Here is a 25,375-nt window from a genome sequence, read left to right on the forward strand (position 1 = left end):
CCAACCTAGCTTCCTCTCATTCATTCCCCCTTTCTCCATGTGCATGGCTAGCTGTCAACTCTCCCCCTACCTCAGTACAGTGAGTGCAGTCTTGGTCTGTATTGGTCTGTCTTGGTTTGCCTATAATAACACTAACAACACCATTGGGTACAGAAATGTGTTTCAGCTATTTTCCCAGCACTTAGACATGTTAAGCATTCCATTCAGAGGGGCCCTACGTTCATTAAGTGTGATGGTGTAAGGGGATAGCAGTGTATGGTTTGAAGGGTTTGTCAGTGTTTGATATGCAGATAAATTCATGGTTATTGCCATGGCTTCATTTTGTTGGTCAATATTTAAATTTGTTTTGTTGCTCGTTAAAAACAAAAAGAACAGTGTTTTCTTGATGTGAAGATATTTTGAAATGTGTTTAAATAAAAGCACCCTATAAGCTGGTGCATGTCTTTAACCCACATGGTGCCCTTATTATGTCGGATACGATATGCAACTCTTATAAAAGCTGATGTAACTAGCCATTCTGTAGGACAACTAACACGGTATCAGTATGTACTTAATACCAGAAATATTTTTAGTACCCTACATTCAGTTTGGTCTGTCTCAGGTCTTGTTAGATAAGACACATGCTTATGGAGGCCCAGTTTATGTTGCAGTCATTGTTTTAGTTTTTATTACTTATTTAAAGTCTTAAAAGGAAACTGGACAGGTTTCAGTGTTTTCTTGGTGTTATCTGTGAAGACTTTAACGCCAATTATGTAAAAATACCAATCGTAGACATTAGATCTTGTGCCTCCACTTTCTGGCCTACCTTTGCCAACATATGTGTTATGCGTAGAACTAGATGGTAAAATGTTGAGATGGACTTAGGGACACAATCCATTTGTTTTTCTGAGATTCAATTGATAGCTATTTTATTGTACTTAAATCTTCACTGTTAAATCTTCAACTTTTTTTCATAACCAGCCATGTCTCAAACTTGCCACCATGTTAGATTTTGAAGTCATTCCAGCATGAAAAATATGTTCCGATGGTTGACAGATGACATGTTGTCAAAGTTCATCTTCAATAAACAGAGACTGTTAAGTTTGTTGCAATTTGAATACTATGTGTGATGAACTAAGGTATTCATTATTCAAGCTGAATCATTCTTGAAAGTGTTGCAAAAGGTTTTTGCCGCCTAATTTGTGCTAAATGTTGCAGTATATTTTGGCTTTAGCAACTACTTATCTGTAAGAAATCAAAATTTTGACAGAAATTGGCTATCATGCAAGATTTTATAACAATAAACGCCCAATAAAGTAGATTTCAGTTACAAAATAAAACTATCTATTGAAAGCAGTGCCTCCTAATTTGTGCTCAATGTTAAATTTTAAGGTTAAAGTTTAAATTTTGGCTTCCTTTTGTCTGTAACAACTGCTTGTCAATAAGAAATAAAAATTTCAATAGATTTTATGCAAAAATTTCTTAAATGCAGATTTCCGGTTTAGAAATAATACGGATAGATGTGATTTGTTATAAACGCTGTTTCAGTAGGGTCCATGTGATAAAGATCCCGAGTTTTTGTAATTCATGTTTTGTGAATTTTTCAACCCATATCTCCACGTTGTTATGAAGATCAGCCGTGGCCACTGTTTGTAACAGAAATGATTGAGAGTTTATCTGTATCCTTATCTTATAGCCTTTGGGAATCGCCGTCAATGCCATTGGATTGGTCCATGTGTCGTAACATAGGTCCCCGGAAGGCATAAATTACACAGTTATGTCCCTTGATAAGGAATATTATCATAGATATGAGTCACAGTTTATGGAACGTTTTTAACTGACTTATTCCTGATTTTTTTCTCTCAAAAAAAGGAATTGTCAATTAGGAGAAAATTGCCTAATTTATAATTGTTAATTATTTTCATCTTTGTCACATGGTTTTTGGGTGAGGTTGATTGACCAAAACCATTCCAACACCATTTGTAGATCTTCTATAATGATTAGATAATACTAAAAAGAAACAGGTTAATGGAAATTTATGTAAAAATAAAACCCCATTTGTTAGCAGTTAATTGAATTGGAAACAGGAGAAATGTTTTTCTGAGTAGTAATGCTGTATTCAAGGCATGATATAACTAAGATGTCGATATATTCAGAACAAAATCAGTCCATTAAAAATTTAGCTACAACTCTGGGGAATTATTACATTGTAGCATGCATGTGGATCCCTTCATTTAGTTCACAGGACACTTTTGTAGCACCGCAGATCAGAAGTTTGTTTTGTGATCAGATCCTCTTACTGCTTATTGAAACTTAATAAGCAGAATATACCTACGGGCTCAATCTTTCATTAAGAACATACTGGTTTTGAAATTGCGTTGTACCTATATTGATATTAATGTATAGAGGATATCTAACAGTGTCTTTATCAATATGTACCAAAAATTATTTCACAAATGTCACAGCACAGAGCACTGATTATGTCAAATAGGGTATAGCGTATCATGATGTTAAAGTGACTTTTTGAAGGTTGGTGGATTATGTAGGTTATGATTATATAAACGCCTTTCACTTTCTTGGTAAGGAAAGGTGCAATGTGTTTGTACTCCTGAAACATTTTCAGTTTTACAACATGCAATTTAGAAAATTGAAATCTCAAATGTCGGAGGTTTTTGAAAACAATTCTGAAGATATTGACAGAATATTTTTTAATAATATCAGATGCGGGAAAGTCTGACAATATTGTAGTTTTGTACTACGTACAGTGTATGCCGAGTAAGAGAGAGATGTTGGCAGGCCTTCATATTGCCCAGGATCCGTCAATTTCTCATTCAGTATTTATAGCAAATGTTCCCTTTTATAGTTTCTCCCCTGTGACCTTTTATGGCTGGGAAGTAATTGTCCGCCAACAGTTCCCCGTGGTTGTTCCAAGTAATCCTGGTCCGATTACCAACATCCAACACATCAGAGATAACCTGGACTCCCAACTCAAATACGGGAAAAGGTTCCAGTTTGGTGAAATCTCATCATGAAACATAGCAACACTTTTAGGTTTAAATTAAATATTTATCTGTTAATTTATTCTGGTAGATAAACATTATAGTCTGATATGGGGAAATGCACCTTAAAAGAAAAAAATAGAACTTGTTCTTAAATCAGTTCTACTTTTCAGATATTAATATAAATTACATACAATGTAAATGTGTATTTATTCAAAATGTTGTAAGAGCGTATCTAAGTGTAAAAATTCAGCGGGGTTAGACAGGAATTGGAACCCTTGACCTCAGAATGTTAAAATTCTGCTCTAACCGATTGAGGTAGCTAGTCAACGGGAGTGGTCTAGCCAAACTGTGCTACAGTTATGTCCAAACGAAAGTTAAGGGGAGGTAACTGTATATAGGGAACACCACAATTCAATGGCACAGGGATGGAAGTTAAGGGGAGGTTACCTTATATAGGGAAAACCACAGTGCAGTGAGACAGGGATGGAAGTTAAGGGGAGGTTACTGTATACAGGGAAAACCACAGTGCAATGGCACAGGGATGGAAGTTAAGGGGAGGTTACTGTATATAGGGAAAACCACTGTGCAGTGGGACAGGGATGGAAGTTAAGGGGAGGTTACTGTATGTAGGGAAAACCACAGTGCAGTGGGACAGGGATGGAAGTTAAGGGGAGGTTACTGTATACAGGGAAAACCACAGTGCAGTGGGACAGGGATGGAAGTTAAGGGGAGGTTACTGTATACAGGGAAAACCACAGTGCAGTGGGACAGGGATGGAAGTTAAGGGGAGCCTACAGTATGTAGGGAAAACCACAGTGCAGTGGCACAGGGATCCTTAATTGGCCAAATATTTAGGTCCAAGTTATATCCGGTTCAGACAGAATACACTGTAGTATCTGGTACTCTTAGTCCTGTTGGCCAGTGTCAGTAAACATGTTTCTGATCAGATGTGAGATAATGTTTGTATGTTTGAAGAGTTTCAAGAGATAATAGCTTGAACTTCAGAAGTGCAAAACTGCCTAGAAAACAGTGTTGAGATGAAAAGTTTAAGAACATAAAATTTCTTGGATATTTACAACTTAAATGTAGCAGCATTAAATGAAGTGGCACTTGTGCTGTATCAGCCCTTGGTCTTGTACGTACAAGCTTGCTTCTATAGAGAATTAAGGGATTAGGTAAAAGTGGGTAGAAATATTATACAGCCCTTAGCTTTATGGAATTAGCATTCAGTGAGATTGAAGAGCACTAGTGGACCAGTATAGGATATACATAATGTATCTGATCAGATCCTGACAATAGGCTTACATTGACCTCCATATAGAACTGCATTCACAACATTTTACATACAATCTGCGAACATACTTGTGTTAAACAGGAGAGGCTTATACCAAAAGAACACTGTTTATGATGTGCTGCGAATGACTTAATAAATGTAGACATGAAACGAAAGCATAAATGATTTTCTTCTGCCAAGCTTATGCTGTTCAATATATATTTCATACATGTTTGTCCAAACTCAATCATGTGCCTGCTTGGCTGTTGCGAGGATGTTAAACCCCAAACATAGCCATATCCAAGTTCAATACACTTTTTGTTTATGAAGAGGTTCTCAAATAATTGAAAGTTTTCTTGAAATGCGTTGAAAATTTAAAAAAAATGTGATATTCTGTAAAATAATCACTCTGAATCCATGTCAATCATTGAAGGAAATGTTTGTAAAGGTATTGGTGTAGTGTCATGTGACCTCAAAGGTCACTAAATGTACAGTTTACATTGGACAAGTTACATAAAGAGGGAGGGTCCATGCCCTTATATCGTCATACAGTATTCATAGTACACATCAAATGAAGAGAAGAGGGAGGGGCTATGCCCTTATATGGACATACAATATTCATTGTACACATCAAATGGAGAGTAGAGGGAGGGGCTATGCCCTTATATGGACATACAATATTCATTGTACACATCAACTGGAGAGTAGAGGGAGGGGCAATGCCCTTATATGGACATGCAGTATTTATTGTACACATCAAATGGAGACCATGCTCTGACATGTAAATGATGCAACAATTGAGAGTATGCTGGAATTGAGAAATGACTGTACCGAATCAATTACTGCTTTGATCACAAAAAGATAGAAAAAAATGCAAGTTGAAACAAACCCTATGAAATATTCTGTGTTCTGTTTGTGTTAATGAGAGTGCCTGGTCAGATTGCACTGGTATGTATGGATGTCGGCAAGGTATAGCTTCCTGTTGTAGGGTGTCAACCTCCCAGTCATCTCATTGCAAATGTGACTGTCTGTACATCTTGATGCGGATCAGTTCCCACTAAATTATGAAGTACAATTTTTACGAGGTTCAAGGTTAAATAGTTAAAACAGTTAGTCATTAATGAATTTTTGTATTAAGTTGCATCACGTTCTTGTATTTATGGTATATAGTAAGTGTATATATGCACTGTACTTGTAAGGTCTCGAATGAACCATTTTTCAGTGCATATGCCTTTCTAGGTGTGATTACATTCAATCTTGACAACACTTAAGAGATTGATTTTCCTTTTTTTCTGAAATTTTTGCTTTTAATTATGGAGCTGAAACAGTAAAAGCTATGTTTACTTTTTTTGAACGTATATAATGACTGATGTATTGCATTGCCCTCTAGGTCACAGAGCTTGAATTTCACTTCTTTATTAAATATCATAGATTGAAGGCAGGTTTTTACACACAATATTTTTTTCTTTTCTTTTGATAATTTAGAAATTAAGCTTGAACATTTTGTTCTTAGTTATATTACGTTTCCCCTATTACTGGTAATTGTTACTCCAGATCAACTTACTGGACAATTTTACCTATAGATTAAAATGATTTAGTTTTATTACATATTATTCCAGGTGTTCAACTATTGATTAATTTTTGTATGTTTTACCTGTGTTTCAGGTGTAATATGTGACAGGATGACATGGATTTAGTCAAGCCTCTCCCAGACCAGCCGAAAGCCCAGCCTTAGAGAGGCCCACCATGGGGGACTCGCTGCCCCGCGGTGGGGCCCCCAGGAAGGGGAAAATTGTCAACCTCCGCATCCAGTTCCTGGATGACTCCGTCCATGCATTCCAGGTCCCTGTAAGTAATATAGTCAATTCTTGTCTTATAATGTATTAACCCTTACACCACTGTGGTAAATGGTATCCTGGTCAGGAAAGCAGAGTGTTCCGGTTAGGATATATAAAAAAATGATAGGTTTTGTAAAATATCTCAGTTCATATTTGGTACATGTTTACGCCCCTGTGAATTATTATTTTAGTACAGTAAGTGTTTATTTATCCATTGGTCCTGCTGACCATCGTTCTTAACATCTTTGTTTGACTTTGTGGTTCTAATAACTAAAAGTAAAATAGTTACCAAATTTCATTTGTAGATACATCTTTATGAGGAGTACTTCACCAATAATATCGGGTGTAAATGGAATGTAGGTCACTGACCCATATTTTCAGCTTCGCTGACTTGGTGTTAAACTCTTTAGTTATACAATGCATCAGAAAATATCTAAAAGAAACTTGTAATATTGCTCGTCCTGGACAAAATGTCTGAAATCTCTGTTGAGATTTCTCTACTAACTGGTGATGGATGTTCTTATTCTGATTCAATCTTGGTTTGACACTTTAGGGGAAAATTTATATTTATTTCCAGCCTCCAGGGAACATTATATTACTCGGGAACTATTTGTGTAGTGTTGAATATTCAAATTTTTTTTTGAAAAAATGTATGTAAATTAAGACAGGAAAGCATACAAACACTACTGCCTCTTTAGCCACATTTAGTTCTATAGAATTTTGCTTCACCAACCTCAGGCTTTAATTTCAAAATAAAAGCTTTGTGATCTCAAGGTTTGCTTGTTGTTCTGTTAACTTGGAATTCATTGTAATATTTATAAGAAAATTTCTCTAGTCTTGGTAGATTTTAAATGTGTAATGTCACACTTGATTGTGTAATTTCAAAACTGCCTTGATGTTAATAAGGTGAATAGTTGAACTGGTGAAAGCTTAGCCAGACAGGCAGTGATGAGTGGGAAACCTAGATACAAGAACAGGCAACGGAGTAAGAGCTAGTAATCTATTGGTAGTAGCACCTCCAGACAGCAGGGATTGACAGAGTGTTGGTGCACTGTGCCTTGCTGTAGAGGAAAAGTCCCCATGTCTCACACAAACTAGACAATTTATCGGCCATAGACTGGGCTAGAGTTAGCTCAGCATTGACATAAACTAGGAGGCTTTGCAATGGTAAACTAGGCAGTGTGTATTGGGCATGGTATGTCCTCCTGTTTAGGTCAGGATAGACATAAAACTACCCCCATCTCTACAATCTTTCATATACTTAGAAAGAACAAGAATTTTATAAAATACAGGAAGTTTGTGCTACAAGTTCAACGAAGTTCTGTGTTACCAAGTTTTTAGGAAGTTTTATCTCTTGGATATTTGACTCTAGACTTCAACTTTTTGGATGTCTGATTCCAAAACTTTTATAATTTTGATAACTTTGAGGTCTGATTCTAAGTTTCAAACAAGTCGGAGAAAAGCTAGTAGAAGATTGCTGCTGGAAAACTCTCCACAATATCTCCTCATACTAAGCTAAAACAGTAGGCTTCACAATGGTATCTTGTATGGCTTGGAAGTTGTCCTTATTTTAAGCTTAGGATGTAGGCATAAAACAGCAGGCTTTAAAATGGTACTCTGATAGGTATAGTGGTATGTCTGCAATATTAGTTAAGAATTGGCATAAAAAATAGGGTTTATTGTACAATCTTTTAATGTTTAGCACAGGAAACAAATTCTTTTTAATCAGTAAAATTTTCTAAACCTAAGTTTCATTGTTTTTAGGTCACCTGAGCTTTAGCTCAAGTGACCTATTGCTATCCGTTTTCGTCCGTCGTCGTCCGTCGTCCGTCGTCCGTTAACATTTTACATTNAGCTTTGATTTTACTCGGGGAGTTCCATCAGTGGTGAATTTCGCCAGCACATTTGCATCAAATGCATTTGATCTCAGTCGATTTATTGAATCGGGACGAAAAATCGTAAATAAAAAACCCCACCAAGATAGCTACAGGAACGTAAGCTCGTCCAATTATCTGAAATGCATCATTGCCTACCTATACAAATTGACAGAACTAAATTACTGTGGAATCTAGGAAAAGGATGACATTTGCTAGTCAATTTGTAAATGTGCAGAGAGGCTGTGGTTTCCTGTAGAATTATATTCCGTGGACATGCACTCCACGGTGTTTGCGGGTATGGCAGATCGCGTCCTGACAAACCATTAGAAACCATAGGCTCACCAACAGGACATTCCCTAATGGACGCCTCGGAGAACTGGACAAATCGTAAGATTGATTGAGGAATTGCACTCCGATGGCTAATCCTTTTTACCTCATTTAAATTGCGGTTTTCCTTGTAAACACATAATTTACACTAAAAGTTCAGCGTTATTTCTCATCGTCAGGATAACAGGGACATTTTATTTGGATTGATACAGCATTATTTCCAGTACATTTCCTTTGTTTTGTTTTATACAGAAATGCAGGCCTGCGTAAAATTACACGATAAAATTTGTTAGAGATCGCAGTGAGGAGAGTTTAATTTGCTTCAGTGTACATGTACTCTGCTCTGGTGTCAACAAAATTTGTCAGACTCGACATGCAGATTGTTATACATCGTCTAATATATATCTTAGGCATTGAGCCAACATTTCTGTGTTATACGCAAACAAAAATTGACTATTGGATGATTAGAAGGTTGTAGACATCCAGTGGTAGGCACAAATTGTTTAATTCCTGGAAGTTCATCCAGGTTCAAATAATAAAATAAAAAATAATGTCGGCCCATGAAATAAACCGTGTTCATGTTCCTAATTTAGAAATTTTAATATCTTGAATCAGAAATCATTTTGTTTTTGTTTTCACTTAGTTATCTTGAAGGTGATAATCAGTGCAATTTGACACCTGTTGGGGCGGATAATTAAAATAAGAAACACTGTATTGCTGTAATCATACAGTTTCCTAATTTGTATGTAGGTTTTCAATCTCTTTGTATTTCCCCTGGTCTTGGTTTCATTTGTGGTGAATATTTGCATGTTCTTACCCCGTTCTTCACAGTTATAACGTAATATTAGATCCGCCTTACCTGATAGCATCTTACAAAATGGATACAGGGCCATAATTCTTAAGATATCCTTTCATGACTCATGTTAAGTTTAGAATTCATTCTAAATATACATTTTTCAATTATTTTATAACATAAATTTTATAACTGTTTGTGAGTAAGATGTTTTTGTTACCATGAATTAAATGTGTAGGGTTTAGTAACTGTTTGGTTGATTCAGTGCTCTAGAATAGGGAGGTAAATCACGCACACACAAATCCAAAGTATTTGTCGTAATCAGTGTTTCGGCATTTAGCATTTTTGGAAAGTTCTGAAAGGTCATTCTCAAAAATCAGCAGAAACAATGGATCAGTGATGGGATTCTCAGATGAGAAACCTAGTTGTTTGCTGGTAATCTGTCGACAGTAATGTATATAGTAACCATACATTGACAAGTTTGACCCAGTTTATTTGACAGTAAGTTAACTTATGTAAATAAGTTTGACCTAGTTTATTTGACAGTAAGTTAACTGTATGTACATAAGTTTGACCCAGTTTATTTGACAGTAAGTTAACTGTATGTAAATCAGTTTGACCCAGTTTATTTGAGAGTAAGTTAACTGTATGTAAATCAGTTTGGTCCAATTGACATTAAATTATCTATACTTAAATAAACTTGCCCTAGTTTATCTTGTCTAAGTTATACCATTACAAAATAAAGACTTTAATTCCATTTGTTGTGAAATTTGAAGAACTGTTTTTCTAATTTCTTTAATTAACTGTCATAGCTAATAAGTCATTGTGAAAGCTTGGGGACAACCTTTAAGATATGTTATATATTCCTCCAGTGACTGGCAATGTCAAGTAAGACTGGGAACATCAAGTGTCTTACAAACAGTAGAAGATTGTGACTTAAACAATATGTGCTTCTGTAGGTATTATAGAGAAAGTTGGCAAAATTCCAGTGTAATGTTTCAAAACAAAATTTTCTTGTCAAAATTGATCCGTTTCAAATGTTTTGATTAATTCCTATGGAACTTTACCGATATAACCCAGAGGCTGCACAAACAAACAGTACCTCATGCACGCTGCTGCAAGGTGCCGGTGATCCATCAGAGAGTAATTACCAGTGAACGTCCCGGAAATAGTGTGTCCGGTTGGAACAGGGGTACCTTGGAATAGGCAATCCTAGATAGTGTGTCCGGTTGGAACAGGGGTACCTTGGAATAGGCAATCCTAGATAGTGTGTCCGGTTGGAACAGGGGTACCTTGGAATAGGCAATCCTAGATAGTGTCTTCTGTTGGAACAGGGGTACCTTGGAATAGGCAATCCTAGATAGTGTCTTCTGTTGGAACAGGGGTACCTTGGAATAGGCAATCCTAGATAGTGTCTTCTGTTGGAACAGGGGTACCTTGGAATAGGCAATCCTAGATAGTGTGTTCGGTTGGAACAGGGGTACCTGGGAATAGGCAATCCTAGATAGTGTGTTCGGTTGGAACAGGGGTACCTTGGAATAGGCAATCCTAGATAGTATGTTAACAAAGATCTTGTTGAATTTACAATTATACAGTTCTTATACACTTAATTATAACCAAAAAAATCTCTCAGAATTCAAAAGAGAAAATTTCTTGTTAAAATATTTAATATACATCGTCAGAGTGTGATCTCCAGTTAGAATATATATCTTTTACTAATTTCGTTACAAATACTATGTTTTGACAAGATTTTGAAATAGGGTTAGTACAAATGTACTGTATAATGTACTGGGAACAACGTTTGGTTTTGTATGAAATGAAGCAGGTTTTCTTTTGAAAAATGGAGCTTACTTGAACTTTTTGGATTGGATGCACTTTTAGTAATAGTGTTTCCCTCACTGATGCCAGCCGTTTTTTCTGTCTTTTATCAGGAATAGTTTTGACATTATTTGAACGATTACCTCTGTATGTAATCCATCTTCCATTCCTGTCTAATGCATTGTATGTTTTCTACAACTTGCTGAGGCTTGTAAAACACAGAGTTTCTTATTGACGGCAGTAAAACAAATAACTTTCTTCTGGGAGAAATGGAAATCAATGGAACAATATTTAAAACAAACAATATTCAGAGTAAGAAGCCGTAAAGATATTTCTGCAGAGTTATTCAAAATTGTCCAGTTGTCCATTAAAAACAAATTAGGTCATAAATTAGGAAATTGATAAACTAAAAAGGTATTTTTTCTTTAATGATAGAAACCTTGATATTATGCTACACAAAAGAATTATATGAGAATTAGTGATACAGAAATTAAAACATCGTTGGTATGATCATGATCATTGATGTTAACGGTGACAGGGGATATATTGAGGTAAGAATGCAAGGGAGAGACTGAAAACCAAACAAGTTTACACCCAGACCCTTCCCCTTTCCACACCTCCCTCCATCCTGGCCATCTCAGGTTAACAAAAGGTAAAGTACTATATATATACTCCATCAGAAACTGATGTCTCAGATTGTTTCCCAGCGTTTAAGAAAAATAAACCATTTAAATCTTCCATGGGAATGTGTCCAACAGTTAGGCTGTGTCAGTGGCTGTAACTGTTGGACACATCCCTATGGAATTTGTATCTTTACGAGTGCCCCCCTTCAGCCAATTTGTTAAGTGCCCTGGGTGCTAATTATGGTAAATATAGTATGTAGGAACTTTTCGAGTGCCCTGGGTGCTAATTATGGTAAATACAGTATGTAGGAACTTTATCGAGTGCCCTGGGTGTTAATTATGGTAAATACTGTAAGTAGAAACTTTAGCGAGTGCCCTGGGTGCTTATTATGGTAAATACAGTATGTAGGAACTTTATCGAGTGCCCTGGGTGTTAACTATGGTAAAAACTGTAAGTAGGAACTTTATCGAGTGCTCTGGGTGCTAATTATGGTAAATACTATATGTAGAAACTTGATCAAGTGTCTTGGGTGTTAATTATGGTAAATATTGTAAGTAGGAACTTTATCAAGTGCCCTGGGTGTTAATTATGATAAATACAGTATGTAGGAACTTTATCGAGTGTCCTGGATGCTAATTATGGTAAATACAGTATAAAGGAACTTTATCAAGTGCCCTGGGTGCTAATTATGGTACATTCAGTATGTAGGAACTTTATCAAGTGCCCTGGGTGCTAATTATGGTAAATACAGTATGTAGGAGCTTTCAGATTCACAGACTGGTCATCACCGGAATGGACAGAAACTATGGTTTGTTTACAGAGTAAATGTTTGTCATGATTTTCGTGCATTTACTTCAACTGGTATTATTACATCTCGATACACCCTAACTTCTGTTTTTGTTTCCAAGGATGTTAATTTGTACCACGGCAGTCAGGGATTCTAATGATTTCAACCTGCTTTTAAAAGAATGCATGCATACATTTATTTCATTTCCCTTGGTATGGAATCATTCTGGCTTAATGCTAGTGTCACGTTAGAAAATAGAATCTGTCGTATTTTTCTTAAGGCTCCTTTGATGTTGTGTAATGGTCTTCAGTGATGAAGGTCGTATTCTAAAGATTTTATTATGTTCTGTCAAGATTAGGCATCGACTATTAGAGATTCTGTGTTCTACAAAGGACGTGTCATAGACAAAGTGATAAGAGATTAATGTGTAGTCCTGATTAAGGCATATGTTGAAATTAAGTCATCCAGCAACACGATCCCCCCTCCCTCAAAATATTTGCAGTAATTGCCATGAACTTCTGTCTAGATATGCTTATCTTAGTTTGATCAAAAAATGAACTCTAGTGTCCAAGATATAGTTCAGTTTTGTATCTCCAACAAAGGAGAGTTCCAGTTTGTTTGGCATTTCCTGTTTTGGAAAATCAATATACCTTAGAAATATATATTTATTATAATTTACACTTTAGCCATGCTATTAGTTATGTCTGTGCTTTGCCGCAACGTTGCTTTGGATTCCCTAAACTAGGCCTGCAACCTATACATTTCTTGGTATGAATATAGAGAAAATAACAAATTTAACGAGGAAAACAATTCTTCTGTATGTATGTTAAAAGAAAAGTGATGGGATATTCAACCTTAAAATAAAGCTTGGTTAAATATGTAAGGATCTCCATACATTCGCTCTACAGAGATTATGGTTAAAGAGATCGGGTTATTGACTAATGGACTGAAGGCCAGTTGTTTCAGTGAAGGAGTCGTATGCTTATGGAATTGGTGTATTATATGTTCTGGTTATATGGGAACACCAATGACCCGTCATCAATATTTCAAACTTGACCTTACGTAAATGACTCAAGTGTCTAGAGCTAGCTAGGAACAGCATTCATTAAAGAATACGTTGTGCTCTACACCCTGATATAATATGCATTCTAAGCCAAGAGAGGAAGATTTCTTTTGGGCCCAACGGCATGGATATTTCAATGATTAAACATGATATATTACAAGCAATAGAATAAGAAGCTGGTAGGAGGGGAATGGAGACAAAGCTATACATAGATCGGTAGAAATGTCACGGGGTGACATGCAGTAAACTTGTCGTGTTTTATTACACCAGGTATGTATTGGTATGTAGTAGCATCGGCTCTAAACATTGACGATGTGTGGGTTATCATGTTGGCGGCTTGATTTACTAGGTGTAGAACAGGGCTGTAAAACAGGGGCTGTCTGGTTTGGTTGATACTGTAGTATATATACCCAGTGACATTTTCCACAGGATTCTCGGTACTCTACCCAATGTAGTTTATGGTTGAAAAATGGTTAGAACATTGTCTATTAATCTAATCAGGCCTAAAAGCAGCCTGATTTAATGTGACCTTTATAGCTGTAGAAAATCTACCTGATCTGGAGGAAATGATTGTGTAATAGGTCTGGTCTTCCCCCTCATATTGTGTTTGAGTTTCCAGTGGTTAGTTCGGTGAACTCGTTGTTTGTTTAGATTTCGTTAGAAATGTTTAGCACTAACATTTTTAGGACTGGATTCCACTACATACAACCATTAAACATGTTCCAGACTTATGGTGGTTCTGTCAAAATTCCCAGTAGTGTTTGGTTTCTAGTCTACTATTGATCGCTATAGTCTACCTAGCAAGCAAAAGTGTCTGGTATAGGAACAGACTAGCCAACTGATGCAGACTTACTAGTACATCGGGAATACCCAGAGCAGAAGTAAACCCACATGACTTGGCAGGTGATCTGATACATTCTCTCGTTCAATTGGGGAATCAAACCCTGGCCATCTTGCATTGGTGAAATGAGAATGTGCTATATCCGCTTTGCCACACAACCACAGTATCCAATACAATTTCTTGTTCAAAACAGAAATAAAAGCACTCTGCTAGATGTTAATTCTTTAAGGACACATTACGGAGACAAAGCCATCGAGAGAGCTTTTGTACCACTAGATCTTTTAGATCAGATATTTTTGGACCGGCTGGATCACTAATACAAGGTGCAAACCCCTTTATGATCTTATCCTGACAAGGTTCTAGAATAGAACAGATTTTCCTTGATAAAATAGCTCTTTGAGTCATTATAGTTGCCCAATGTTAAATTTTGTTGTGATTTTATCTGGCTTGATTGTAGAAAAGGGCAGTAATTAAAAATATATTATCAAACCAACATAAAAGTAAAGAATGGAAGATTTTTTTTCCTGTCTGTCAAGATGAACATGGATATCAATATAGAAACTTGTGTCGCTTGTTAGTAGCAAAAGGAGAATGAATTAGAAAACAACCACTAAAACATCTGACTCTGAAGTCCTCTTGTAAACATATTTTTAGACACTGGTATAAACAATTAATAACCTGTCAAGGGGAACATGTAATTCTTGTTGCGTAATATTAAAGAAAGTTGGATATTCCCAAGTTTTCTCCAATAGGTTCATATGACAAAACCTAACTCTGGACAGTTTGGTATCTAAAAGACAAAGTTCCAATGTTAAAATGTCACTGGTGATACTTTACAGTGCTAATACCTTTCGTTTCCTGTCCTTTGGTGAAGACATCACCAAGAACATCGACTTGTTCTAATCAATACACTGCATGAGGAACAATGAAATTGAATTAAGAAACGGGATATTTTCGACAGACTGTAACTTGACATTTACATCCGCGATGACATGTGGATCGGTTGTGTCACCGGACGAGGTGAAATGTACCAGATAAGTCTCCGTCCTGATGGGGACACACGGTTTTTGTCAAGATCGAGTGGGAGTTGAGATGTTAAGTAGGTTCTAATGTTGGGAACGTATCGGCTCCTGAAAGCTGATTTACACCTTCTTTTGGCACTGATAAAGAGGTCTGTGATTTTGATTCCTTAATGTCATTCCGAAGCAAGATTTATTCAACTCCATTTTCAGCGACAACCCCTGAGTAAACTGGTGCAGTGGAGGTTAAGACATCCTGAGTTAGTAAATTTAGCCGAGAAACCTAAGGACTACATTCAGCTATTGGTTCACACCTATACGTAATGTACAGGCTTCTCTTTTTAATTGCATATGGTTGCGAAACGTCATCAGACATTCTGGGGACGAAATCACACATGTAGACAAGGTTGTTGGCTAGACAACCAGGTCTGTGGTTACATGTGTTTTTTTATAGGTTTGGTAAGAGCTGAATTGTAAATTTGAGGCCACAATTACTAGGAGGGATGTATGGTGGCAACGACCGTGGCATCTTCATGCCATGTCATCATACCTAAGAGCTGCTGTATTGATCGGTTACAGAATCCACTTACAAGGTGATAACGATACATCGTCGCGCAGTGGAATACAGCTCGCACAAATATTCCCCAAACATTTCAATAATAATTCAAAATTTGACATTTGATGTCTATTGTCAGAAAATATAAAATAATCAATACTGTGTGGATTATTTTAAAATTATTGGTCTGGGCCTTTTCTCGGTAATGTTTTTGTGCAGGAAAAAATACACCATTGGTAGCAACAATAAAATTTCTTGAAATTGCTTGGTGGCCATAATTAAATAAAATATTTCTGGTGATGATACATTAATTCTTTTATTGGAGAATCATTACAAAGTTCCGTCAAGGTAGATAAGTCTGGTAAAAGGATCTGTTGACAGTATACAGATCTTTACTTCAAAAGTTCTATTATTTCAAGAGCATTGTGGCTAGATAAAATAAAATGAATTGAAATATATCAGAAGTACTGGTACAAGGACTTAATTAAAAATTAATGCATTGAGTATCTTAAAGTACAAGTCTGCCAAAGGACTACATTGGAAATCAAGTTTCTTTGAAATTTTCTGGTTAGTAAGCAGAGTAATGACTGAAGAGTCAAACTCAAGGTAGGTAACTGATGGTGAGAGGTTAATGGTGTAGCCCCGACATATGTATTTATACCTCCCTGAGTGTAATTTGTGTCTGGTGCTTAGGTAGTAGTGGTTTAGCAATTAGTACACACTTAGATATGATGGTAGAATACCTTGTTGACATGGGAGGGTTAATTATGAGGGTTGGAGGTGAATGGAAGGGTTAATTATTGTGGCTGGGTGGAAGAGAAGGTTTAATCATCATTGTTGGATGTGATCAAAAGGGGATAGGTAATTCTTCTGATACATTTTAGCTTGAAAGGGTTAATTATTTTTGATATGATTGATATTGAAGCATGAATCATCTTTGTACTAGACCTGTCTTACACAGTAATGCTCTGCCAACACCGGAAACTCTTCTAGTGGGTGGCATTCATACCATGTATCACGCAATGCAATCTACACTCAGTAGAGATAGCCATGCTCAAATGAAATAGGCATTGACCAATTCAAGATGAAACAAGACCACGACTAGGATTGAATTTGGTGTCCAATCTAGATTGATTTTTGATTCTTGAAGTGTGGCCAGTCAATCTTGATTGAATCTAAATGAATAACCATTTTATCCCTGAGGCCGTTATATATATATATATGTTTACTTTACAGAAGCTGGTATATATTCCAACTAAACATGTTTTAAACAGTTCAAGAAACCTTCACTTTCCATAGCAATTCACATGTTTTGCTGTAATACTCTACTACTCAAAATCTAACACACTTAAAGGGAAAATCTTCAATATAAATTCCTAAAAATAAGGTAGGGAAGAAAAAAATCGCCCTACAGCTATTTTTGGAGAAGTTATACTGAATAAGTATTTGTGTTTTCATGGCCTTAAAATGTCTAGAGAGAGAAGATACTTGGTGAATCCAGATTTGATCTTGAAGCATGCAACTAGTAACAAATTTACAATAGGATTTCTAACTGAAAAAACAAATTATGTATCATCAGTTTAAGGAAAAAAAGTAACATTTCTCATTTCATATCTATGTATGATACGTTTGCTGTTACTTTTACTGTATGATGCTTTATTGTTATTTCACGTTGAGAAGCATCGCAAAACATCTAAATCAAATTCACATGATGTTCTTTTGTTGCAATTTTTGTTAATTTTGGTGTTGAAAGGTATCTACACACCAAAGCATTTAGAAACAGAACAATCTTTCTAACGACAGATTAATCATAAGATATAACTACCAGACCACAAACTGAATAATCATTCTGAAAAAATGCACTGTTATAGTAAATTGTAAAAGGAATGTATTTTGCGTTCTGCTACTAATTGAATAAATTTAACTTAAATGTAATTTTAAAAGTGAACTGTCTCTTAGTTAGGGCTGTCCCTGTTACCACTATCACAGTGAATTGTCTCTAAGTTAGGGCTGTCCCTGTTACCACCATCACAATGAACTGTCTCTGAGTTAGGGCTGTCCCTGTTACCACCATCACAATGAACTGTCTCCTAGTTAGAGCTGTCCCTGTTACCACCATCACAATGAACTGTCTCTAAGTTAGGGCTGTCCCTTTTACCACCATATCACAATGATCTGTTTCTAAGTTAGGGCTGTCACTGTTACCACCATCACAATGAACTGTCTCTAAGCTAGGGCTGTCCCTGTTACCACCATCACAATGAAATGTCTATAAGTTAGGGCTGTCCCTGTTACCACCATATCACAATGGACTGTCTCCTGGTTAGGGCTGTCCCTGTTACCACCATATCACAATGATCTGTCTCTAAGCTAGGGCTGTCCCTGTTACCACCATCACAATGAACTGTCGCCGAGTTAGAGCTGTCCCTGTTACCACCATCACAATGAACTGACTCTAAGTTAGGGCTGTCCCTGTTACCACCATCACACTGACCTGTCTCTAAGTTAGGGCTGTCCCTGTTACCACCCTCACAATGAACTGTCTCTAAGTTAGGGCTGTCCCTGTTTCCACCATATCACAATGATCTGTCTCTAAGTTAGGGCTGTCCCTATTACCACCATCACAATGAACTGTCTATAAGTTAGGGCTGTCCCTGTTACCACCATCACACTGACCTGTCTCTAAGTTAGGGCTGTCCCTGTTACCACCACCACAATGAACTGTCTCTAAGTTAGGTCTGTCCCTGTTACCACCATCACAATGAACTGTCTATAAGTTAGGGCTGTCACTGTTACCACCATCACAATGAACTGTCTCTAAGCTAGGGCTGTCCCTGTTACCACCATCACAATGAAATGTCTATAAGTTAGGGCTGTCCCTGTTACCACCATCACACTGACCTGTCTCTAAGTTAGGGCTGTCCCTGTTACCACTATCACAATGAAATGTCTATAAGTTAGGGCTGTCCCTGTTACCACCATCACAATGATCTGTCTCTAAGTTAGGGCTGTCCCTATTACCACCATCACAATGAACTGTCTATAAGTTAGGGCTGTCACTGTTACCACCATCACAATGAACTGTCTCTAAGTTATGGCTGTCCCTGTTACCACCATCACAATGAACTGTCTATAAGTTAGGGCTGTCACTGTTACCACCATCACAATGAACTGTCTCTAAGTTATGGCTGTCCCTGTTACCACCATCACAATGAACTGACTCTAAGTTAGGGCTGTCCCTGTTACCACCATCACAATGATCTGTCTCTAAGTTAGGGCTGTCCCTATTACCACCATCACAATGAACTGTCTATAAGTTAGGGCTGTCCCTGTTACCACCATATCACAATGGACTGTCTCCTGGTTAGGGCTGTCCCTGTTACCACCATATCACAATGGACTGTCTCCTGGTTAGGGCTGTCCCTGTTACCACCATATCACAATGATCTGTCTCTAAGTTAGGGCTGTCCCTGTTACCACCATCACATTGTCTCCTGATTGGTATGGGGCTCTTGGGGATTTTTTCATGCTTATATTTGAGGGGCTTAGGAGATTGTTTTCCTCTTTATAATTCAAATTATATCTCTTTTGAAGGTATTGAGATTTCCTGCTGACTTTCTTAGGGCAAAAGGGAACTGGTTTTGTTTTGATAAACATGATTATGGAAGACTGTTTTCCTTTGTACATTTTCAGTTAATTTAAGGACCTTAAATCTTAAACACCAGCTACCACTGGATTCATTTCTTAATTGCTGAAAATTTTAATTCCTGTCACATGATTTCTGTGGATTTTATTGACTCAGTATACCTGTTAATGTAGCGGTAACCTCAAAGGTATGCCTACTTATTGATTAAATAAATTCCTAGTTGCCATGAAGAAAGGAGATATATTATAGCCTCCCTTCTGCAGGCCATAAAACAGAACTACATAACCACCTCGACACCGTGCACTTTAGTGTAAAACCTGAGTAATAACACAACCTGTTGTAACTGATTGCAATCAAATTGCAGTTTTCCTCCATCAGGCTTCACTGCTTTCCCACAAATCTGTCCAACCACCAATCTCACTTGTACGGCTGCAGTTTCGTTTTCAGCTTGAACTTTTCTACACATATTTTGAGCTTGAACTTTTCTACACATATTTTGAGCTTGAATACAATACACTTGTAGTGACAGATAGGCTATCAGATGTATTATGGAGAGTTGCTCAACTTTTGAAATCCGTTCTCACTATTAGTCATGCATAATGGTGTGTTTAACTTGCAGTAAGCTCGTGCTCGCAAATAAGCCCTTGACCCTAACGTTACAGATGACAAGCCCCTGACCCTAACGTTACAGATGACAAGCCCCAGACCCTAACGTTACAGATGACAAGCCCTTACCCTAACGTTACAGATGACAAGCCCTTACCCTAACGTTACAGATGACAAGCCCTTACCCTAACGTTACAGATGACAAGCCCCAGACCCTAACGTTACAGATGACAAGCCCTTACCCTAACGTTACAGATGACAAGCCCCTGCCCCTAACGTTACAGATGACAAGCCCCAGACCCTAACGTTACAGATGACAAGCCCTTACCCTAACGTTACAGATGACAAGCCCCTGACCCTAACGTTACAGATGACAAGCCCCTGACCCTAACGTTACAAATGACTAGCCTGTCTGGAAATAAAATCATGTTTTTATGAAAATCGAAGCATTATTTATCCGTGTTAACTCATTCACCCTTGAAGTCATATTTGATCTCTTCCAATTCAAAGGTTGGTGAATGAGTTAAGGCACTAGTGAAAGTTAATTAATGCTGCTTTAATAAGATAGACATTAAAGTGTATGCTGCTTTAATGAGATAGATATTAAAATTACCCTTTATCTGTTTCTATTATATCTCAATATCAAAATTAAATCTAAATTTGTTGTTCTAATTCTTTTCTAGATTGTCAGTCAAGCTATATATCTGTGTCCCTATTGGTTTATATCTCTAGTCACAGAATCTGTTTCTCTCGTGCAAGCAAAATGTATATCATTAGTCACACTAAACCTATCTCAAGTGCTTATATATCTATATGGTATCAGTCACGCTTAATAGGTTTCGCTGGGATTCTAATATTTTTCCATATTGGAAGTAATGCTTAATATGGGGCCCTCATTGATTTGAATGTCCTATAGAATATAGGTAGATAGGTATCAGGCCTGTTATTGAATGATCTGTTGTAACAAACATAGGTGTGTTTGTATATACCCTAATATTGATTCATTATCTGGGAAACCATCAGGGTTGCTGCCTTAATATAATTGCACACAGAACTTTAAAACCATGGTCATCCCCAACACGATGCGGCCAGAACCTAATCCCATCTCTGGGCATTATCAGTGGGAACATTTCCATCTCTAATCGGAATGGCTGCTTATTATCACAGCGGACAAATGTTTAGTCCCAACAGAATTGCCATGATGTGTTTTACCATTTTCTTGGTGGACATCTATTGGAAATAGATTCAATCCTAGGCTGGGGAACATTTGCATAATCAATTAATTAGTGAATAAGTGTTATTTCCCAATGGGAAGATGGCAGAGCGGTAAAATGTATAGAGAGCCGAATAGGGAGTAAACAAACCTTGTAGGTATACCGAATCCCATTGTTGTAGATACCCAGTCTATAAGGACACACCAAGTCCCAGGTTTATTTTAGGTATGGACTACTGTTATAATTTGTTTGAACTACAATGTACTGTTGCTAGTTTACTTTTTGTGGACTACAGTTGCTAGGCTACCTGTTTGTATGGACTGATGTTGCTTGGTTACCTGTTGTGTTGCACGCCTTCCTGTTTGCGTGGATTACTGTTGCTAGGTTACCTATTGTGCTCTACTGTTGCTAGGCTGCCTGTTTATGTGGACTGCTGTTTGTTAGGTCAACTTACTGTATATGTGGTTCACTTTTGTCAAATTATTGCATTCTGTATGAACAACTGTTGTTAGGTTAACTTTATGTGTGGATTGGTATAAACTTTTTATGTGGACTAATGTTGTGGACTAATGTAACATTTATTATATTGACTGATGTTTCCAGGTATGTTATCTATTACTGCTAAGTAATCTGTGTGTGGTGTACACGCTAGGTTAGCTCTCAGTTGTCTGGAAGATTTTTTGTGCACAGATGAAAATGATGTGAAAGTGACAGTGAAATGCATGGTTATTGTGATGTTGTACAAAGCATCAACCTTGTGTGTCAGCATCACCAGCACCAGCGAGTGTCTAGTTGTGACTCTGTCCCAGCTCCAGGTCAGAGGGACAGACTAACATCTGTGTGTCTTCACTAACCAGGCCTCGGCACAATTTATGTCACAATTATGCAAAACACGGACAGAGATCAAATTCTGACATATTTGTGTCTTCACATGCAATTTTGAGCAGCACTAACCAGGCATATTGGAAATTTATGACATAATTATGTAAAATTGGAAGAGAAAACAGTGGAAAAAGAACTTCCCAGCTGTATTGAAAATCCAGTAAGATACAGAATGCACATTGTTGCTATACATCTGGCACTCAGATTGGTTTTTATCATAACATAGTAAAAATTGGATGATTACAACATCAAACCTAGCATTCCATTTCTGTTATATTTTATATAGATCATCAACCCACCAGGTTTATGTTGGGGGAGATGTGATTGGTGGGTTTCTGTAGTTGTTATTGGTCTTTCATCAGCTAACACTTTTCATTGCTTAATCAGCCTAACTCAGACCAGTTGCTATAACGGGAGTAAACGATGTAAAACATCTGTGTTACATCACGTGTGACCTGTGTGATAGTGTGTAGTTGAACCAGACATGTACTTTAAGTCACAGTTCAGTGGTTGGACCATTATATCTAGCGTTTTAACGCGTAGATGGAAAAGTGCTGTGAGCCTGATTGATTGCAAATCACAAGTCAGAATAAATTTAGATGCAGAAAATGTATCTGCACTGGCAATTACTTAAGAGACGCGAATATAAAGCCATTGTTTCGTAATTTCCTCTGAAAATGATCATTATATCAGCCCATGTCATGTATAGGGTATACCATCAGAAATGGAATTTCTTAAAAAATCAGCTTTAAGTGACGAAAATCCGTAAACCTTTTCTGACAATGATTTATTTTCATGCCTATCAACATTGCATCATGGTTACTGAGATTCTTGAAAAATTGATTTCCCTGGCTCGGCAAGCCCATGTAGAATTTATAGGGACGGAAACTACATGGGGAAATTTACTTCCTCTTCATGATGTTATGTGTTGGAATATGACATTACCAAGAGTATAAAGACATCAGGTTGAGACGATCAATAGAGTTGTTACAAAAAAGGATCACTGTCCTTGATATCGGGCATAATGGGGGTGCTCCTGGGACTGGGAAGTGATCCGTATCACTCCTACTGTTATAGCACTTGTTTAAAATATACACTTGAATACGCTTTGATTGCATCAGCTGATGATTTGTGAATTGGAATACACAATATTTTTTTCTTGATTCACTTTTACATTGTGATTTAAGATATACTCCGAGATGCATTTTGATAGTGTTGAATAGTGACTGGAAATATTTCCTGTAAAGGTCCTTGATTGACTGCTGAGTTTTGGGATTTGTTGTGATAGAAGATGTGTTTTGATTGACTGTTGAATTAAAATGCCTTATTTGAATGCCGATTTCTAGGTGGAGGTAAACTGGAAGTTTTTTTTATTAATGCTGAAGTTTACCTTACGTAGTAACTATCTGCAAGATGCATTTTGATCAGCTGATGTCAGTGAAAGATATTGCAAAAAATGATACATTTTGAAGAGGTGTTGAATTATTGAGTTCAGACCCAGTGCTTTAAGATTTTTTTGATTTTCATAGATTTCACTGGCTGCTGACTTGTAATTCAGATTTCAAGCTAAGGGATTTCATTGGCTGCTGACTTGTGATTTAGATTTCGAGTTGAGGGATTTCATTGACTTCTAATTCAGATTTCCAATTGAGGGATTTCATTGACTGCTGACTTGTTATTCAGATTTTGAGTTGAGGGATTTCATTGGCCGCTGACTTGTGATTCAGATTTTGAGTTGAGGGATTTCATTGGCTGCTGACTTGTTATTCAGATTTTGAGTTGAGGGATTTCATTGGCTGATAAATTTGGTTCATATTTCGACAGACTTTATTGGCTGCTGACCTCACTGTAGTTTTGTTTCATTTATCTTAAATTCATCTCTCATGAAATATAATTTAAAAACAAATTTTGGCCTTGAATAAATTGAAAATAGATTTTGTATAATGATATGAAACAGGCATTGTCTCAAATTCTCCAAAAAAGTATATATTTCAGTTGAAGAATCTATGCTTCAAGTACTCTTCAAACTGCTTCAATCATAGACTCAACACTATCTTTTAATCAAAATTTATGAAAAGCCAGATCACAGCCCAGATTATTGTTGATAGTGAGGCAGGTTTAAAGTTCTGTACAGCAAGACCACAGCTTAGATTGTGTTTCTGACAACAGATATTGTAGGTTTTACCAGGACTGTTCTGTACAGCAAGATCACAACGTGGATTGTGTTTCTGACATCAGATATTGTAGGTTTTACCAGGACTGTTTTGTACAGCAAGACCACAACTTGAATTGTGTTTCTGACAACAGATATTGTAGGTTTTACCAGGACTGTTTTGTACAGCAAGACCACATCTTGAATTGTGTTTCTGACAACAGATATTGTAGGTTTTACCATGACTGTTCTGTACAGCAAGACCACAACGTGGATTGTGTTTCTGACAACAGATATTGTAGGTTTTACCAGGACTGTTTTGTACAGCCAGATCAGAGCTTAGATTGTTGTGATACAGGCTTTATAGAGTGCTGTAGCCTTCTCATCTTCACCCTCATTCTGTCAATCTTCAGGTCAAAGGTCAAGATCTCATTCTGTTGATAACATCAAATGTTGACTTGAAGGAAAAATGAACCCGATTCCTCTGATGTCATCCACGGTAGAACAGAATATCATCTTTCTGTAGCTGTCCAAATCAAGACACGAAATCTTCATACAAAATCTGTACATGTTGTTTATGGTCGACTATCCTGTGGTGCTACTAGTCAGAACTCTGACCATTTATGCCATGCATTTCTTTATCCTGCTTATCTATTTGGGGCCAAAGTGTGGTCCCATTCCCAATTGTGTATGTTGTGTATTTTTCCCAATAAAGTTTGAAAATTCTCTATTTGTTGGTATTATTTACCCAAATTGGCCAAGATTTATGCATTTTCTATTGGGTAGATTAAGACCTTATTGCATAGATGAGTCTTAAAGACGTTTCAAATTAATATCCAGTATTTGCTTGAATTGTCTCTGAATGTATTGGACTTCACATCCACCTTATAATGTATCAAATCGTAGTCAATATCATGTCCCTTTATTTCATGATGTCAGCAATTAATCCAGGATAACAACATTTAATCTAGGATAACAACAATTAATCTAGGATAACAACAATTTATCTAGGATAACAGCAATTAATCTAGGATAACAACAATTAATCTAGGATAACAACAATTAATCTAGGATAACA

The 25,375-nt window shown here is 36.9% G+C and overlaps 1 protein-coding gene across 5 annotated transcripts in view; it reads left to right on the top strand.

The window, feature by feature from the left end:
- Nucleotides 1–25,375, top strand: part of LOC110453782 (FERM, RhoGEF and pleckstrin domain-containing protein 1-like) — a 151,657-nt gene that overhangs the window by 33,413 nt on the left and 92,869 nt on the right. For all 5 annotated transcript variants that reach the window (XM_021502927.1, XM_021502930.1, XM_021502929.1 and 2 more), the window contains exon 2: nucleotides 5,920–6,102. In XM_021502927.1, the coding sequence (XP_021358602.1) occupies nucleotides 6,001–6,102 (102 nt within the window). In that variant the 5' untranslated portion in view covers nucleotides 5,920–6,000. The remainder of the gene's footprint in view (nucleotides 1–5,919; nucleotides 6,103–25,375) is intronic.

This window comes from Mizuhopecten yessoensis, unplaced genomic scaffold (genome assembly GCF_002113885.1).
Source record: "Mizuhopecten yessoensis strain PY_sf001 unplaced genomic scaffold, ASM211388v2 scaffold7507, whole genome shotgun sequence".
Taxonomy (NCBI): domain Eukaryota; kingdom Metazoa; phylum Mollusca; class Bivalvia; order Pectinida; family Pectinidae; genus Mizuhopecten; species Mizuhopecten yessoensis.